This window comes from Ovis canadensis, chromosome X, assembly GCF_042477335.2.
Source record: "Ovis canadensis isolate MfBH-ARS-UI-01 breed Bighorn chromosome X, ARS-UI_OviCan_v2, whole genome shotgun sequence".
NCBI lineage: Eukaryota > Metazoa > Chordata > Mammalia > Artiodactyla > Bovidae > Ovis > Ovis canadensis.
The window spans coordinates 102,909,902-102,930,616 of NC_091727.1; the positions used below are offsets into that span (position 1 = coordinate 102,909,902).

At 42.2% G+C, this 20,715-nt stretch overlaps 1 protein-coding gene across 1 annotated transcript in view; it reads left to right on the forward strand.

Annotated features, from left to right (window-relative positions):
* Window positions 1–20,715, forward strand: part of GPC3 (glypican 3) — a 456,698-nt gene that overhangs the window by 324,226 nt on the left and 111,757 nt on the right. Inside the window, exon 6 of the mRNA XM_070290721.1 lies at window positions 12,270–12,390. Coding sequence (XP_070146822.1) covers window positions 12,270–12,390 — 121 coding nt within the window. The remainder of the gene's footprint in view (window positions 1–12,269; window positions 12,391–20,715) is intronic.

The following is a 20,715-nucleotide window of genomic DNA, read 5'->3' on the forward strand; positions in this document are numbered from 1 at the left end:
CCCATCTACTTTATGATCAGGAGAGGCACTTCTTGTTTGCTTAGCACCGCCCTGCACACAGCTTCACACAATAGGCCCCTTGTTCCGGCCGGAGAGCAGGTGCAAAGAGTCGAGGACCTGGAGGCACCTGCAACTGCTGGGGCGGTTGGAGTAGGGGTGGTTTACACTTCAGTTCACCTTTCCTTCCCTCTGTTACTCTTGAGTGTTATTTTATCGCTGGTAACTAGAGAGCGGCCGTGCCAGACTTGGGCCCGCCAAGGGCAGAGCTATTCTGCTATTGGCAGTGGTAGGGCCGGTGGCTCTGGTCTAGTTCCTCTGGCCATGCCCACCACGGGCACCGTCTTCCACCAGGGGAATACTGGAACACACTTCCACCAGAGCGTATTTCCTTCTGCTCCCCAGGGCCCTGACTGCAGCCTGCATCCTGGGGCTCTGGGACCAAGTTTAAGAGAAAGCAGCAGAAGCGGCAGTTCCGCTTTCTTCAGGCAGACTTTTTTAGTGTCCTTGGGCAAGTCTAACACCTTCTTGCTAGTTTCTTCTCCTCTCCATCAGCCACAGATGCACCCTCTGCTGGCTCTCTCGGTGTCATGATGGAGGCTGTTGTGTGTCCTCAGCTCATGAAGTGGTAGAGCTGCACGTTCTCAAGCATCAGTTTGCAGGGAAATCCCACACAGTCACTAGTGAAAGATTTCATTTTCTGAGGACCAGATTTGCCAAAGACCAAACCAGAATCTGGTCTGTGACGTCCAAACTGGGGATAGTGGGCTTAGAACACTGGACAGTTCAGTGTCTCTAACTCCCAGGGTTCTGTGACTGAGCACAGAGCTGCATAGATGCTTAATAGGCAAGTGGAGAATAGAAAGTATTTGCATTCTGTACTGACATGTGCTAAGTCGCTTCAGTCATGTCCGACTCTTTGCAACCCCATGGACCATAGCCCACCAGGCTCCTCTGCCCGTGGGATTCTCCAGGCAAGAATATTGGAGTGGGTTGCCATGCCCTCCTCCAGGGGATCTTCCCAACCCAAGGATCAAACCCAGGTGTCCCACATTGCAGATGGATTCTTTACCATCTAAGCCACCACGGAATCACATTGACCCACCACTGGAATGACGGTGTTCACTGGGGCCTCAGGCAGGAACTCTGCCATCCCCTACCTGGCCGTTGTTTTCCAAAGTACTGCGATCTGGTGGCTTAGGACCCAGTGGCAGGTTTTCCTGGCAGGGCCCAGGCAGAAGTCCAGTATAACGCAGGTCCTCAGTCACTGGCTCCAGATTTGGGGGGAAGACCCCCAGGGGAACAGACTGACAAGAGCTGGGCAGAATAGATCAGCTTTGGATGAAGTCTTCAGTCTCAGTTCATTTCAACAGAGGTTTATTGACTGCCTGTTGTATGCTGGCCACTGGGTAAAGCAGAGGACTGACTCAGGTGACTATAAATACAGAAACCAGGATGGAATTTGGCCATATGGCCCAGGAAAATATACCTGACAAGACGAAGCCATGCCTGAACATGTAGGGTTCACCCCAAAAGCATGAAATACTGGCTCCAAGGATAGGTCAGGCAGCTAATCTCTCACCTTTGTCTCCATTGGCTCAGGATCTCAGTAGGCCTAATCCCATGCACTGAAGATTTATTGTTGTTGTTTGGTCGCTAAGTCGTGTCTGACTCTTTGTGACCCCATGGACTGCAGCACGCCAGGCTTCCCTGATCTTCACTGTCTCCTGGAGTTTGCTCAAACTCATATCCGTTGAGTCAGTGATGCCATCCAACCATCTCATCCTCTCATCCCCTTCTTCTGCCTTCCATCTTTCCCAGCATCAGGGTCTTTCCCAATGAATCGGCTCTTATCAGGTGTCCACAGTATAGGAGCTTCAGCTTCAGCATCAGAACTCCCAATGAATATTCAGGACTGATTTCCTTTAGAATTGACTGGTTTGATCTCCTTGCAGTCCAAGGGACTCTCAAGAGTCTTCTCGAGCACCACAGTTGAAAAGCATCAAATCTTCAGCACTCAGCCTTCTATATGGTCCAACTCTCACATCTGAACATGACTACTGAAAAAACCATAGCTTTGACTATACGGACCTTTGTTGGCAAAGTGATGTTTCTCCTCTTTAATACGCTGTCTAGGTTTGTTATCGCTTTCCTTCCAAGGAGCAAGCGTCTTTTAATTTCGTGGCTGCACTCACCATCCACAGTGGTTTTGGAGCCCAAGAAAATAAAATCTGCCACTGTTTCTCCACATTTTCCCCATCTATTTGCCATGAAGTGATGGGACAGGATGCCATGATCTTAGTTTTTTCAATGCTGAGTTTTAAGCCAGGTTTTTCTCTCTCCTCTTTCACCCTCATCAGGAGGCTGTTTACTTCCTCTTCACTTTATGCCATTAGAGTGGTATCATAGGCATATATGAGGTTATCAGTATTTCTCCCTGCAATCTTGATTCCAGCTTGGGATTCATCCAGCCCAGCATTTTGCATTATGTACTCTAAATATAAGTTAAATAAACAGGGTGACAGCATACAGCCTTGACAAACTCCTTGCTCATGTCTGTTGTTTCATGTCTGGTTCTAACTTGCTTCTTGACCTGCATACAGGTTTCTCAAGGATTAGGGGCCTGTAGAGGACTGTGGCTTAGACAAACTGACAACAAAACAGTGACAGGAATGTTGAGCTTTCTTTTAAAGTATTTCAGTGGTACTCATTCATGTAAAAACAGTTTATCCTTTGCTCTCAGTCTTTGTCAGTTCATGAAATAAGGTTCAGCAAGACATCCAAAGCAACGTTTAGGAGGCTTTTCTTTGTGAATCGCAATGCAAGAAAAAAATCCACAAGTTACACTCTTCTCTAACTCAGACTTGCCTCTCCCTGAAACTCGTCTTGAGTCTGTGAAGTGTGATTGTAGGTAGAGTTTGAAATTTCTCTTCTTCATTTTGAAGATCTTGCATTAAAGAATAGATGTTTGTTCTGGACCCCACAGGGACCTGGGACAAACAAAGCAGTGTTCTGAAGAGAAAGATTTGAAAAAGTGTGTGGGTGTTTCCAAGAGCCATCTAATTCATTACTTGTGACAGTTATATGCAAAGTGGAAGCAGAATATTTTCTGTCACAGAGAGCAGGAACATGAAATGTGGAGGGAGGAGAGAGTGAAAAGGCTTCTGACACCCAAAGGTGATCACTCGGGCAACGTTGGCTGTCTGCCCTGGGGCACAGGTCAACAGTGTCTTCTTCAATGGACTAAAATAAATTCTGAATCGTCTGAAGTCCTAACCATAAGTTCCCTGCCTCAGATGCCCCGTCCGCTGGCAGTTCTGTGAGGACCTCTCTGCTGAGGAATAGTCCCTTTCAGTCGGGCTTGCCTGCTCAGTGCTGGCTACTCACACAATGGAGACTCTTCCGTTTCTCCAGTTCTCTCAGTACAGGGATGAGCAGACTTGAATCTTCCCCGAAGTATTCATGGCAATATTTATTCATTCTACTTCAGAAAATCCTTTTCCAAATAACATTTATCGAACACCTATTTTGTGTTGGATACTTTCACAAAACAATACCAGTGCTCATAAATGTGTTGGGCCCTCTTCTAAACACTTAACCTATGTTATCTTAAATTTGCTAACAGTCATTACACAACTAATCCTCAAAACAAATGTAGGTGGCATTATCCCTATTTCAGAGATAAAGACACTCCAGTCCAGCAGTTTAGTTACTTGTCAAAAGTCACACAGTACCAGCCTTTGAAAGTATGTCTTGACTCCAGGACCAGTGCTCTTCCCGCCATATTACTCAGCCTTTCTAAAGTATACTGTCTTTGCTGTCTCAGTAAACTATGTAGACAGGACTGAATTTTACCTTTTAAAAATAAAATAATTATTGATCATTATTTTCAACATCAGTTATTTTCATACAATGTTCTCATGTGTGTGACCTTTTCTTTGACCTCTTCTTCTTGGCTTTTCTATTTGGGGGAGGTTGTGGCTCTAATCACATTCCATCAGCAGTGATACCAATAATAATTTGGATAGCTACTGTTTGGTCTCTCTGGGACTCAGTTTGCCCATCTGTAACAGGGGTGCATTGCACTAAATGATTTCAAGGGTCCTTTATGACTCAAATATCTTTGAGTTAAAATCTAACTTTCAAACAAAACTAAAAAAAGGTAAAAACCATTTCCTTTCAGTTTAACTCCAGTGGGACAAGAAAACATCTGGTTTTCTGGGTTATTTCTCTGGGCTAGAAAGTAAAAGTCACTCAGTCATGTCTGACTCTTTGGAATTCTCCAGGCCAGAATACTGGAGTGGGTAGCCTTTCCCTTTTCCAGGGGATTTTCCCAACCCAGGGATCGAACCCAGGTCTCCCACACTGCAGGCAGATTCTTTACGAGCTGAGCCACAAGCGAAGCCCAAGAAGATTGGAGTGGGTAGCCTATCCCTTCTCCAGTGGGATTCCTATCCCAATCCAGGAATGGAACCAGGGTTTCCTGCATTGCAGGCGGATTCTTTACCAACTGAGCTATCAGGGAAGCCCACTCTCTGGGCTCGAGGGACTCCGTAAGTGGGTTTGGGGTGATTTAATGATAAATCACCGTTACACACCTTGTGCTGCTACATTATTGAACTTTGAATTGCATTTTTTTTTTTTTTTGCTATTTTTGGAAATCTTACACTGGCTCATATTCCTCTCCTCCTTTGTATGTTCCCCTCAAGGACACCCCTCAGAGAACCCTTCAGCAGCCCTGCCCACCCTGGCCTGGTGTCTTGGCTGCCCGTGGTCAGGGCTCAAAGCCCAAGAGGCTGTTCTCACCAGCCTTCCCACACATCAGGCTCTGCCTGTGCCGCGGTTCTCACAGGAATCGCTTTTGCTTCCTTATTTACTTTTCTCTCTCCTTACCTCCAGGCTCCTCTGTGGAGTTTGCCTCTTCAGACAAACATTCAGGCATTTTCTCTCTGCCTCCCCATCTCTGCAGGAGGCTGTTCCCCACAGCGGGTGATATCAGCTTCTCAAGCTTTCCTCACCATCTGGAAAATATTCTTTGCTTCTTGAGGTTTAAATGACTTCTTGATTATATTCCAAGACCAATCTTTTAGTCTCTCCTCACAGTGAGGTTTGAAACTAGGCTAAAAGCGGATTCTAATATAGCTATTCCCTTATATAGATAATGTCCACTAGATGAGGTATAAATGGGCTTTCAGCCCCCTGATTTCTACTCTAAATTTTGCTTCCTTTCTGTTGAAATATATCCGTAATTTCTGAAAGTCTATTGTTTGAGAATCAAAGTAGTTCTTGGAGTCTGGTTGTCATATCTGTTTCTGGCACTCCCCTGTCTGATATTTGTTCTGAAGTGGTACTGCTGTACCAACAATTATGAAAACCATTTTTCTTTAGACTTGTGCATACATAAATGAGAAGCAAATTGCTGCCTTCTTTATTAAACATCTTTATAAAACTCAGCAATTTTTACTTTTGCTTTATTTTTCTGTTCATTTACGTAAATGAAGACTGCATCTTGGATAGAAAAAGAACATTTTCTTAGGCCTATTGATAAGGTGGGTTTTCTACCCTGTGTTCTAGTTTGTTTTTAAAGGTATTTATACTCTTTCAATTATGCCATTTTTTCACAGTGATTGTTGCAGCTGGAGTGCTTTCCAAGGAAAGTCTGATAAATCACTGTTTGGGCCAAGGGCGACTTGCAATACTGCAGCCTTTCCATAAGATGGCGCACTGAGAATGTGAGATCTGTAACTTCTTTGTAGCTCATCTAAAACCCCAGCAGTAAATGAAACAAACTTCTGTGAAATTAAATATTTGGTGGGGGGAGGGGGCAAGTTGGTTTTTCTAAGACTTGCTTTCAAATACTTTCCAATAGTCTAATGCCTAGAAGGAGGAAAGTGAATTTTCTAGCAGCTTCTCTCTCCTGCACCCGTACTAGCAATGCTCAAAATCACCAATGTGTATTTAAGGAACCTTTTAAAGAAGAAATTTCTTCAAAAGGTGAGAGTTATGATACTACCTGTGCTGCTGGGAAAGTTCCTCCCTGGGTCTCAGGTTCTTCATCTACACCATCAGTGGATTGGACAAGGGTGCTTCCTATTTGAAAGTTGTATATTTGAATCCATTGATTTCCTTCCACTTCACCTGTGCTGCCTCAGCCAGCACAGAACCAGGACGAAAAGATTGCCCGTTTTACACGTTGGACTCTATTCCTCTTCTACAAGTGCTCTCTTTGTGTCAGTTGTCCTAACACCATCATACCCAGATGTCCTACTTTCACTGGGTTCCTTTCCTCTTGACAGCTTTTGCAAGGTGTCCCCCTCCGTCCCGGCCCAGTCTGCCTGAACAGTATCTTCCTTTCACTTCACAAATCAAATTTGCTGTTTTTGTGCTAATAAGCAGGTACCACACTGGATGGGGGAAGAAGACACCACAGGTAATGCTTTATGGGGACGCTTCTAACATCATACATAACATGTCCAGTTAAGAAGAGTTTAGATTTAGGAGGCAGGAGCTCCTCTCTGTTTTTCTTCCTCCACTGGCCAGTATTCATTGCCAGAACCATGTCAAAGCTTTAGGAGAAAGCAGTGTTCTGGAGAGAGGACAGTTAATCTAATTAGAGATGAGTGTTGTTAAGCAGATAACCCATCCTTAAAATCCCCCATGGCCAACAGTGTCCCCATTCCTGACACTCTGGGCAATCTGGGTAGGGAAAATTGTAGCTGCAGTGGCTCAGCCTCATTCAAAACCTGTCAGGAACCATTGTACACCAGGGGCACAGAGGAAGTGAGTGAAAATAAAATGCTGGATGAATGAATTAATTAATGCAACTCTACAGAGACACCCCTATCTGAGTCCCTCTGAGCTTAAAGCTTGGAGCATGTATGTACATAAAATTCCCTGGGGTTCCATTACATATGTCATATCGCTACATGGCAGGGAGGCCTTTGCCAGCATTCACTTTCCTATTGTCCTTAGAGATTTCAGATCACCTTTGGTGTTTGTCTATATGATGGTGGTGGAGGAGGATTATTTATATGTCTAACTTCAATACCTTATCTTTCAAGAATGCAAATATTTCGCTGAATGGTGATGCTGTTGGATCTGTTTGGGAGAAGAAACTCCATACACAGGGCTCTCCCCAAGGGCTTTTAAAGGGCAAGCCCAGGAATCCGCTGATTAGGTAAAGAGAGCTGTTGTGGCAGGCCCTGTTGTGAGCCTCGTAGACCATCACCAGTAGCTGGCTAATTGTATCATACCATGAATTGGGCAGAGTGAAATGGAAACGTCAAATATTTAGTCAGCGTGGATTATTTCTAAGGAATAATAGCAGCGGAGCGGTTAAGAACAGAGGCAGCTGGACATAGACTCAAAAGTTCAAACTCTAGCTTTGCTATTGAGTAGCTGTGTGACCTTCGGCAAGTGGCTTCACTTCGTGCCTCGGTGTTCTTGTTTGCAAAAAGGAGCTGATTATGATACTGTCCATCTTGTAGGGCTATTAGGAGGACTCAGTGTGGTGCTGTGGGTTGTACTTTTCCTCGTGCTTGGAACAGTATCTGGCACAGAGAAAGCACTCAGTACTCCCAGCTGCTGTTACTACCTGCACTAGGAGGTGCTTTGGGTGGTACACAAGAGAACTAAAGAGAACTAACCAAGCCTCTGCCTTCAGAGAGCTCACAGACTATACGGGCTGGCAAATGGAATGTATGTGAAAGGAGCACAAGCCACTCAGCATGGTACCCACAATGCACTTGGGTGCAAGAGCAGCAGTTCAGAACGAATCCCAGGGAGGCCCTCAACTCCCATCAGGAGAGGACTTTACGCATCTTCTGGGAAGGTGGACAAAAACTTGAATGGCTTTTTTGCCTCTGTTTCGAGACAGGGTCCTCATAATAATATACATTCAGTTACATCCTTACTGACTATCCTTTTGATATAGGTTAGCATTACCTCATTGAAGAGTAGAAAACAGATAGGCTGTGTTTAACCTAACAAATTACAGTTTGTGACCTGATGATAACCATCTGAGATGTGAAGGAATTCCAGGGTGACATTGTGTGTATTGGCCCAAACATGTGTTCTCATAAGGGATCACCTTTAAGCTGGGGATCTAGTCATGGCCGACATAACTCTGATTAACAAGAAGAATTTCCCAGAGGCTCTGAGCGAGGCCTAGGAGTTAGGCCCACTTTTTATTTTCCTTTGGTTTGTTTTTTTTGTTGTTGTTGTTGTTTCATGTTGTTTTCTTTTGCCTTAAAAATAACAGCTATATAAATTTTCACTCATTAAAAATTATTGTAAAGATTTTAAAGTGTAAAAGATATAGAAGGACATAAAAAAGTAAAATTTCCCCCGATATCTTACTTACTGGAAGTAACTGCTTTTACCATTCTTTTTTTTTTTTCTCATTAAATTTTTTAAGTGTCTCAAATTCTATGACATATTTTTAATCAAGTTGTTTCCATTAAGAAGTACTGATTTTAAAGACCACTGACTTAGAACAGCCACACGAAAAATGAATGGTCCACAAAATATTCTCCTTTCCTTCTGAAGGTTTATCATGCCCGGTTACCATTAACTAGTCTTTCACTATTGAGCTTAAATGGCCAATTGAGACAAACAGTTCTGAGACCATTCTTCCACCACTGATTAAGATGGCAGGTATTGAGGATGTTGTTCATTGAGCTTTCTGAGCTTTCTGGGCAGACGGTGACCTTGCCAGCTCCAGTTGCCTTCTTGTCCACTGCTTTGATGACACCCACAGGAACCATCTGTCTTATGCCGTGAACAGCAAAATGGCTCAGAGGAGGGTACAGAAGCTCTCAACACACGTGCGCTTGCCAGGAACCCTATCAATGATGGTAGCATCAACAGATTTCAAGAATTTGGGGCCATCTTCAGCTTTGTTCTAACTTTGTTCTTTTGATGTCTGCATAGTATTCCATTTTAACACTCAAGAATTTTAAGATTCTGCTCTACATTTTGTCTGGCTAAGGAGAAAAGGGTAGAGGTGTGAGAAACAGAACATAGTATTGGGGATGGGGGAGAGGTATTCACATGCCTAAATGGATAGGGCAAGAGCAGAGTTCCTGAATAGTTTTAAAATAGTGCCACTAAATTTAAAAATAGGGCCACTAAATTTTAGCAGATGTAGACATCAATTGAACCAGTACTTTTGGTTACTGCTTTGTGGAGTAAATAAAATAAAGTTTTAGGTCTAAGCCATAAGCCAGCTCTTCCCAACACTTCTGTAACCAGAAACCATGCTTAATTTACTAAGTCTTTTGAGGATTTAAATAGCACATGGATAGAGCAAAATAGTGGATGCTATTTCAATTTCAGAAAGTTTGGCAAGCTTTTAAACTCAAGGCTGTTTTTTAAAAATTGAGTCACCATGGGATTGGGGAGCAGTGTTTAGTCCTCGCTCCTTATCCAAGACTTGGAGGTAAGAAACAAAAAAAAGAGCTGAAAGGGCATTTTTCTGAATGGTAGGAAATAGACAGTAGGGCCACAAGGGATCAGCTATGGGACTAATTTGACTTAATATTTATAAATGATTTAGAAGAAGGAGTACAGGGCAAAGTCACTAAGTTGGCAGCTTTCTTTACACTATTCCACTGAGGATAATAAACTTTAGAAGGAGACTTGTTTTGTAGGAGTGGGCAGGCTTCAATAGGAATAAGTCCAGGGACATGTCTCTAGGGACATGTTCCTAAAGTTCATTTTAGAACTGCTTACCTCTTTACCTGTGAATCAGGTCTCTGCTTCAGGTATCGGTAGATAAAAAGAAAAAGAAGATGGAGTTGGTGGTCATCAAGAGGGAGATAATATTGAAACAGACAGCATTATATACAAGCACACAAAAGGAGGCTAGTGGGGAGCTGATTCTCACCAGATATATACACAAAGAATTTCCCTTAAAGAAATGCATTACATTTCTTTAACACAGCCCCCAAAGGCAATTGGTATGTGGTGGGTGATCTGTATATTCACTGGAGAAGGACATAGCAACCCATTCCAGTATTCTTATCAGGAGAATCGCTTGAACAGAGGCGCCTGGCGGGCTACAGTCTATGGGGTCACAAAGAGTCGGGCGCAACTGAAGTACTTCACATGCGCACACACTGTGTATTTGCTAACTTTTAATGTTAGGTAAGCTAAACATGTCAGGCTACCATTGTAGAAGAAATGCAGTCAAATGTTCTCTTCAACTTTCCCACAAGATATTTTCCTTCTCAGAAGATGACTTTTAATTATAAAAGTCAGACCTAAATTTCCTGACCTCCTCTGCTATCATGCATGGTAGCATCAATACTTTGGCCACCTCATGCGAAGAGTTGACTCATTGGAAAAGACTCTGATGCTGGGAGGGATTGGGGGCGGGAGGAGAAGGGGGCAACAGAGGATGAGATGGCTGGATGGCATCACCGACTCGATGGATGTGAGTTTGAGTGAACTCCAGGAGTTGGTGATGGACAGGGAGGCCTGGGGTGCTGCGATTCATGGGGTCAAGAGTCGGACACGACTGAGCAGCTGAGCATGCACATATGCATGCATATGCATGTGGAAACCTCTAGAAGAATATATATCAAACTTAAAGATGATTCTCTCTTGGAAGGATAAGATGATGCAAGAACTTGTGCTGTATGCTTTGATTATGTCTATATATTTTAATTGTCTTCAATGAGCACTGTTTTTTGGTAATTAAAAATATGAGTAAAAAATATGAATTTGCCCTTAATTCAACTGCCCTATTGTAAATTTTTAAGTGTATAAAGTAGAGGCAAAAGCCCTGCAAAATTTCCCATTTCTTTAAGAAAATATTCCATTATCAGGATAAGGAAAAAGCAAAAAACAAACAAACAAAAAGATCAAAACCTTTTCCCCCTTTGGTAACAGTGTTCTGGTCTTTCTACATGAAATGAAATCTGTTTCTTGTTTTTGTTTTGTGTTTGTTTGCCTTGTTTTGAAAGATGAGTAAATGCACAGAGGTCTGGAACCATGAAGCCAGCAAAGAAACCACCTCAGTAGTGAATTACTGTTCCAGTTGAAGTTGATAAAGCCCCACACTGAAAGGCAGAATTGCCCAGGATTGTAAATATCTCCCTTTCTCATGCTGGTGAGGATGTCCATAGATAGCTTGAAACTTCAATCTTGAAGCAAAAACCTATGTCTTATCCTGGGGGACCACGTTAAAACCTTCCCTTGAGCTGCTGGTCTGCCTCCCTGTGGAGAACAGAGACAGAAGCTGGCAGGTATAATTTATGCTGCAAGTGGGTTGGGAAAGCCTTTTCAGGAGGAGCTGGACTGCCCAGACCTGCAGGAAACGATGGGAGGAGGAAGTGGAGAAGGAGGAAGAAGTAAAGAACATGTACGAGTCTTTTTCCTTCAGATGAATAGAAAGCACACTCAGAATTAAGGACCCTCCTGTGTGCTTCCCTGGCCAAGACCCAGCACCTCCCTTAGTGTTCTTCTGGACTCTACACTAGACGGAGGGCAAAATAAGGGCAGAGACCTTGTCTCTGTCTTGTTCATTGCTATATCCCCAATACCGAGAAAAAAGGAATGGTGAATTAACACTTGTTGACTTTTTTAAAAAAACTTCACAATATTGTATTAGTTTTGCCATACACTGACATGAATCCACCCTGGGTGTACATGTGTTCCCCATCCTGAACCCCCCTCCCACCTCCCTCCCCATCCCATCCCTCTGGGTCATCCCAGTGCACCAGCCCCGAGCACCCTATATCATGCATTGAACCTGGACTGGTGATTCATTTCACATATGATAATTTACATGTTTCAGTGCCATTCTCCCATATCATCCCACCCTCTCCCTGTCCCACAGAGTCCAAAATACTGTTCTATACATCTGTGTCTCTTTTGCTGTCTCGCATACAGGGTTATCGTTACCATCTTTCTAAATTCCATATATATGCATTAGTATACTGGATTGATGTTTTTCTTTCTGGCTTACTTCACTCTGTACCGTAGGCTCCAGTTTCATATACACAATGGAATATTACTCAGCCATTAAAAAGAATACATTTGAATCAGTTCTAATGAGGTGGATGAAACTTGTTGACTTTTGAATGAATGTTCTCCAGTACAAGTAGACTCTATCTGGAGTAGTCTACCTTTGTACCACGCAGTCATCCCACGGGCTGGAAGGCTAAAGGTAGCTTGTGGTCGGCTCGACCATGTGCCAAATACAGTCAACTTGCACTTTGCTTGGGGCTCTCTTGTGACAAACCTTTCCTTTACCTTCATATTTCCAGATACAGCCAAAAGGCAGCGAGGAATGGAATGAAAAATCAGTTCAACCTCCATGAGCTGAAAATGAAGGGCCCTGAGCCAGTGGTCAGTCAAATTATTGACAAACTGAAGCACATTAACCAGGTATGTATGTATCCAGCAAAAACAGATATGGCAAAAAAAATTGAGCAATGGATGATGCTGTGTTCAAACTATATTCTTGGGCTTTTGGAAAGACAGCCATGTTCATTTTCTTCAGAGTCTCTCTGCTAAAAAGGACTTCTGACCTTTGTTTTTCACCCCATTTTTAAATTATAAAGAAAATATTGCAACATAAGAGAAAGCTTGGAAAACAGAAGGAAAAGTATTTGTCTCAACCCCACTAGTCCATCCTGTTTTCATTTTTACGTATTCTTTTTTAACATTTGGTCAGAAAATCACACATAGGCTTTTTACATAATTGGAAGTATATTAGTGATTTCTGCTTCTTAAAATTAACACTGTATTGGAAACACGTTTTCATGTTGCCACAAATCTGCATTCTAATCATCTTTTGTGGCCCCGAAAGATTCCTTTGAGTGTTAATTATAATTAATTTGCTTTTGCTATGCATTCAGATTGCTTCAAATTTTTACTATTAAAGAAGGCGACCTCCTGCATAGTGCTGTCTCCTGATCTTAGATCAATTTGTTAACATACTGGAGTTATGGGGTTAAAGGATATGAGCATTTTACTGCGTGTTTCCAAACTGCTGTCCAATGGGGATGTGACAGCTTTCACTGCCACCAGCAAGATACGAGAGGACCAGCTTCACTGCACCCATGCCAACTTCTGAGTCACTGCCATGCACAGAGCACCCACAGATTCCCTTGACTTCCACACAGTTTTTCTTCTCAGGAGTTTAGTAACTGAGACACAAATAGAAGTTAGTTGTACCATCTGCTTGTGATTGCTTTGTGGCCACAGTTTAAAAAATGCCATCAAAAATGCCACCAGATACCAGAGTGGCAGTGTTCCTACCCTATGGTCCATGGGTGGGAGGACCCTGGCACCGCTGACTTCTATTCATAGCTGAGGAAGGACTTAATGAAATTAAACTCCTGCAAGGACAGAGGCTTCTGTAGGATGACATTGGCATGATTTTGTCTTTTCCTGTGAAGTTTAGCAGTGAAATCTTTATTGTTTTTAGGAAAAATGTTTGGAACGGCTTCCTAATAGTGACATATTTCATGGCGAATGGCATTGTGAAAGTATTTACTACGCTTTTGAGTGAGATTCCTCCAGAGGCTAATAAAGTGCTCTGCTCTCCGTGAGCACTTAATAATTAGTTGTTACTGCTTCTGAGCACAGAATAGTGGCAGTATTTGCATAACAGAGCCTTCTTTTTGGTGAACTCACAACCTCACTAAGTTCTATAAAGCCTGGTTACATACAGGATGTTTCAAAACACATCTCTGAAGAATACGGAGCACAGTGTAAACCTCCCATTGCTGATGATGTGCTTTACCTGTGGACAAAGGCAGTGTTTCTTTGAATTATTTCTAAATTATCTCAAACCAAATGTGTCTGGGTGACTCCACTCGACTGGTTAGATCCAAGCACTGGTAAGGCCAGAACCTCAGGCTCCATCTCTGTGCCCCTCCTTTTAAATGAAGAATAGTGTCAACAGATGTCTTTGGTCACCAGACGTGAAGGAATACCTACTATGTGCTCAGCCAGGTGCCAGGGAGTTTGAGGATTCAAAAGGAGTCTGGCCTGTTTTCATACCTTCCTTGGAGGAGAAACACATGTTTAAATACAAAGAAAAGGCAGCCAATAATGAAGAAGAGCTAGACAGGGTTGTCGCTCATCAGTTTTGGGGTGATTTGCTTAGGCCTGAGTTGGGCTGGGCTACTGTGAGAAGGATTTCGTAAGAAATATCAGGGAAAGACCTGTGGATGGAGCCCCACCCTGTAAAAAGGGAAAGCTGCATCAGAGCATATGATCTGGCAGTCACTAAAAGTGACTATTTATAGCAAGCCCCTCAGTAAAGACTTTGGGTGTTTAATAGTAATGCTCTGGGAGACCATGTCGTATAGTGAATAGAACATGGGCTTTGAATCCACGTGGATCCCAATTCAACTGTGGGTCTTACTAGATACATAACTTTGGACAAGTCATTCAACCTCTCAGAGCTTTAGTTTTCTCATCTGTAGTATTTAGAGTTAGCAAAATAGTTCCTTACAAAGTTATTGTGAGTATAAGAAATTATATCTATGTATCTATATTCATATCCCATTATATAAAATTTATGTATAATTATACATTTTATATATATGCAAGTATACACACACACACACACACACACACACACACATAATTGCATGTGCATGACACAGTTAAGGTGATTACTATAGTCAGGATGCCCTCTGTAGTCAGGACTTGCGTGAGTCTGAAAGAGAACAGTATTCTAATACTTTTTCCCAGTCTAATTCTGCAACCCCAATTTTGGGTGGATCAAAGAGATCCCTTTGATACATCTTTCTCTCCCATGTTGTTTCCTTCTTTCTCTTCCTTCTAACTTTCAGCCACAAAAGGTGAAGCCTCTTTATAGGTAGGGAGGTGTATATTGTCAGTGTCGGAAAGGTCACCATTATAATTACTTTCTCCTACCTTTGCCATGGACATACGTGTGGACATTTTTGGTTCCTTTATAAATACCATTGAGCAACCAATTAATTCTCATTGATAGACCAGTTTTACCTGTTTAAGTTGAGCTGTTAAAATTGGTTGGGCTCCAAACACCCACGCTGGTTTTTTCTTGTCTCATCTGTATTGCTTTACGTGGCCAAAACATATCTTCTTTCAGACCTTCAGTAAAATTCATATTTTGGCCATGGTTCAATCTGAAAGTGAGACACTTTAGGGAAGTCATAATGAAGAATGGGATGATGATGATGATAATAATGTGTTGTATTTGTATAGCATTGAACCATATTTCAAAGTGCTTTTATGTCCTAAAAGTCTTAACTGCTCGTATTAGAAAAAAAAATATCCAGCCTGGAATTGTATAAGATACAGTACTGTCAAAGAATCATTCTTTTCAGGAACTCATTGTTACCCTTGGGTATTATTTCATCCTCACTGCCTCCTGGGAGGTAAGTGATAATGTTTGTACCTTTTTTTATAGCTAGGGAAACTGAGGCAGAAAGCCATTAAGGGCTGTGTGGGCATGCTGCCAAAACATCCAGTAAGTTCAGTTGAAAATTCAACCAATCATCCAGATGTTGTTTCCTAGTCACTGCCAAACATCTGGATTCACTGAATGCCTGGCTACAGTTGACCTAAAGTTATAGTGATGAGGAGGTAGAATCAAGTTAACTTGCCTCAGTTCACGTGTAAGTGAGTGGAGAATCCAGGAGTATGTGATTTTCCTAAGCTCCTTGCTTGGTGCTGCAACTGTTGAACTACAGTAGGATGCTCCAACATATGCAACTGTAAGTACACAGCTGCTTTTGTCTATGCATGCATGCCCATGTGTGTCCCTCCAGATGGACTGTGGCTAGGCCGTTTATGAGCACGTCCCCAAAGACCTCTTCACTTTCTTCCATGGAAATTCTCAGCTGCCTCCTTTCAAGTTATGGTTGCTGTTGATAGGATTTGAAATAATATATTCACTGAGGGAGTAACGTAACATTATTTCCGTATTGACAGTCCCACGATGTAACCTGGAGGGGACGTGTTCAGGGTCAGGCCCGGGGCCCCTTTCCTGGGAAGACCTGCAGGTGTGGAATGTCCTCCCTTCCTCCTTCCAAACCAGAGTTCTTGTGTAACATTCCCACGATTGGAAATGAGGACCCTTTTATTTCCTTTTCGGTTTCTAATTTGTGTGTGAGGATTTATTGTCTTGTGTTAGGAGAGGAATTGAACTCTTAAGTCCTCAGTGTCAGTCCTGGAATTTGCTGGGCCATGTTGCTTTAAAAGAAAAATTGTGTTTTTCTTAATATCCTGCTTCAAGGCTCCTGCATGGAGAGAAGACCCCACAAATACCAAGAATGATCATGATACACTCTTACCCATAGGCCACTGTGACCTATGTGTCCTCTAACTCAGTTTGTTGGTAACAGTTTCTAAGAGTCGCTGTGTCGTTAGCGTTAATGTTGCAAACCTTAAACTACTACAGAAGCTATTGTTTCCAAGAAAAACCTAGCTGTTTATTATTTTCCCTCAGTTTTAGTTCGGGTTCAAATGGAATTCCAGAAATTGTTTTCCTGCCTGTTAGAAACAGTTGAAGCCAGAGCAGTCAATACCTGCTCATTTGGTGTCAGAGCTTTTCATTCAAAGTTGGATAGTCTCATCTGTTTGGGATGGTTGAAATGTCCTGCTGAATGGTGGGGGTGTGGACGAGGTGGCCTCTTAAGATTCCTTCCAGCCGTGTGATTCAGTGATTTGTGGCTCAAGGTCAGGCTTTAACCCAGCACCCTCTTGTGAGCAAGTCTTGTGACTTTATTCTCTGCCCTGCCACTCTTTTTTAAAAACCCTGTTGCCAGGTCACCCCTTTCTACTTTGTAACCTCTCATCTTTTCAGAGATTCTTCCCTTCCCACCAGTCTTCCAGCCTGGGCAGATGGAACTTAAACTTGCCCTTCCCCCTACCCAATTCTTCTGTTCTCCTGCCTTGTTCTCATTAGGCCATGAAAACATTAAACTACAAAAACATTGTGCATTTATCACCCTCCTCCAGAACCAGATAGGTGATCTGTCTTCAGATCTTGTTAGCCATGTGACTCCATATGAATGATAATAATTCTGCCATCAATTTGCGCTGCACAATTCAGTTTGTAAAGCTCTTTCATGAACATTACATAAACTGATCTTCACAGTGACTCAGAGAAGCAGACATTATTACCTAGATTTACCAGATGAAGAACCTATGGGCACTGGACATCTAAGTGACCTTCATATAGTAAGTGGTCAAACTAGACCTAGAATCCAGGGGGACTGATTTCAGCCTCTGTGCTCTTTCCTTCTATGTCTTTGAAGACACAGCATGCCTTGCTATGGTTAGCGTGATCCATATATAAAAGATGTGCAGAAAGAAGTACAAATAGCAGAAACTCCTTAATTTGTCTAACGATTTCCAAGTCCCTAATGTAGTAATGTGTATGGTCTGAAGCTCTAAAATAGGCAGCAGAGAGAGTAAGCATGTTGTTTACCAAGTGTCCACTGGGAACAGCCCTGGAAAACTGACCACAATTATGTATGGTGTGGAAACTGAGGCACTTTGTGACATAGACAGCAGACAAACTTTCTATTAGCTATCTCTAACTCATAAAATGATTTTAAATGGCCAAAGAAAATTTTAAATGTTGAGCAGACAGTGGAATGTCTCCACTTCCATCCCTCTTCATAAATACCTGAAAAGTATTTTTAAGATACCTGACAGATTATTTTGGTATCGTGAAAAGGCACTGACTTTGAAATAGAAAGTTGCAAGTTTAATAAATTAATTAATAAAGTTGTTACATGTCAGAAAAGTACCCAGGGCATACCTTAGCATATAAGTTTTAAAAATCTTTAAATGAATCTCAAGCATGATCACAAATTCTTTGAGTAACTTTCTCACGATAAAACCAGTGAGAGTCATAAAATGCTGGCCTACTCCAGTGGTTGCTAGAAAAGGTAACACTGATCTAAAATTTCTAAACCAAAGGAGAAACCTTTTGAGAGTCAAATTTAAATAAAAGGCCTTTCCAAATGAAATTATGTCCCAGTGTCTCTCACACTTCTTCACTACAAATAGTGTAGCAGAACTCTAATAATTGCCATTTCCATATGGAGTCAGAATGTGTGTGTGTGAAAGACATAGCATCTACAATGGCATGTTAACAACAGCCAATGAATGACTTCTGAGTTATAAAAGAACAATGCAAGTTGGTCTTCAAATACCAGACCTAGACTCTGTGGAGCTAAACATGATTTCATGAAGTAAAAGGGAATTAGCTGATGCATTCCAAAACACATTTATCATCAAAAAATCTTCTGTCATTTTGCTTAATGGCTTAAAAAATAATTACAATGTCTGATGGCTTTGGGGAGCATGTGTTTTTAATATCTTAATTACTATGTACAGTTTAATACTGCAGCAAGATGAATTCCCAAGTATTTCATATTAAATTTCTTGAAAATGAACTATTTGGTTTTTTACAGGATACAGGATTAAAGATACTTAAATTGGGTCATGTATTTTAATCTTTGCCCATTAAGTTAAATTATTCAAAAGCAGAAGATGAGTCAAGAGTGGTAAGCCAAAATGTTGATAGCAACAACATTTGCTGGTGATTGTGGCTTATCAGTGAAAGGAAATACATGATCTTTTTTCATTGCAGTATTATACTCTTTCATAAGGTTCTTTTAGTAAGAAGTATTGGAAGTGTTCAGAGAAGGCAATGGCACCCCACTCCAGTTCTCTTGCCTGGAAAATCCCATGAGTGGAGGAGCTTGGTGGGCTGCAGTTCATGGGGTCGCTAAGAGTCAGACACGACTGAGTGACTTCACTTTCACTTTTCACTTGCATGCATTGGAGAAGGAATGGCAACCCACTCCAGTCTTCTTGCCTGGAGAATCCCAGGGACGGCGGAGCCTGGTGGGCTGCTGTCTATGGTGTCGCACAGAGTCGAACATGACTGAAGCAACTTAGCAGCAGCAGCATTGGAAGTGTTAGCTATGGAAAGACAAGTTCTACATATGAAAAGGAAATTCTATCAAACTATAAAGGCTATTGAGTTTACAAAGTTCAAAATATATTTCCAAAATATCTATGAAATCCATAGAGTCTCTTATTTACATCTACCTGCTGGCCAAATACAACACAGCAAAAATAAATGCTTACAAATGATTGCTCTCTACCCCCGTAAACCTGTATTATAAGCAGTATATTGGTGTATGTATGTTCAAATACTATTCGGAAATTCAGAGACAACTTTTATCCTGATATATTTATGAACATATATGTATCCTGCCGCTGGATTGTCAGCTCCTTAAGTCTGAGATCATGCATACAATTCTGTTTTCTATAGCACCTAACATAGTGGCATATACAGAAGAGTCCCTCATATACAGTATTTTATGCTGCTGCTGCTAAGTCACTTCAGTCGTGTCCGACTCTGTGCGACCCCATAGACGGCAGCCCACCAGGCTCCCCCATCCCTGGGATTCTCTAGGCAAGAACACTGGAGTGGGTTGCCATTTCCTTCTCCAATGCATGAAAGTGAAAAGTCAAAGTGAAGTCACTCAGTCGTGTCCGACTCTTCGCGACCCCATGGACTGCAGCCTACCAGGCTCCTCCGTCCATGGGATTTTCCAGGCAAGAGTACTGGAGTGGGGTGCCATTGCCTTCTCCACAGTATTTTATAGATCAGTTCATTCAAAGAAGTTAATCTTTATTACCCTAAATTTATTTATGAACTTTGATTTAATTTAAGGTACTTTTCACATACAATATTAACCAGTTTTTGTGCTAAAGAAGAGGGTTATGTAAGTGCACTGTTACAGTTGGCAGGGATGTTTCGGTCATAAGGTCCAGCCCTTTGATTTTATAGACGAGGAAATGAAAACCTAGAGAGAGAAATGACTTGTCCAAAGTCACACTGCTAGTAAATGACAAAGCTGGGCCTGGGGAACAAACAGATTGATAGTTTGTAGTGCCTTTGCTCTGCTTCCAAAGGCTCTTGTGTAATGCAAAACATGCTTGTAGACACACAAGCACATTTTCTTACACAGAACTCCCAACCACAGCAGAAGCCCCTACTGAAGCAGTTCATCTTTGGAACAAAAATGGGCATAGCAAGAGACAGGAACTTGCTAATTATTTATCTCTTGTCATATCTATTAACTAGTGTTTGGTCATAACAAGCACGCCTCAGTGCCTCCTGCCTCATTAAACCCAGTGAGCGGTGGTTGCACATGGGCTCGGGGCCAGGGCAGGGGGCTCTCTGCTGGGATCACTGGACCCAAACCAGGCAGAGTCAGCAGGACCTATTGCTCATGGTTTTATGCCCACTCACACAATCTGACTTGGGCTCCTGTCCACATTCAGGATTAGTCATTAGTCATCTGTTCACTCTCATGCTTGTATCTCAACTCCTCCACCTTCCTGGGTACCCTATAATGATTTATCCAGTGCTTCTCCCTCCTTCCAGAATGGCAAAATTAGCATCATATTAGTCAGTGGGCTTATGTGCCAGTTAGCTCAGTTGTCAAGGCAGTGTGTTCAGATTCTGTTCCACGGAGAGTAGAGATGTGGGAAACGTGCTGTGGGGGTAATTCTGCGTCCCCCATTCCTATTTTAACCAGAGTGTCTAAAATCTGCTTTACATATGGGTCTTCTAAATAAGATTTCACTTAAACAAAGGGCTTCAACTGCTAAAACAATAAAAAGTCTCAGAGTGCCCTTGAAGCTAATATTAAAGGTTTAATCCCATATGGAGCC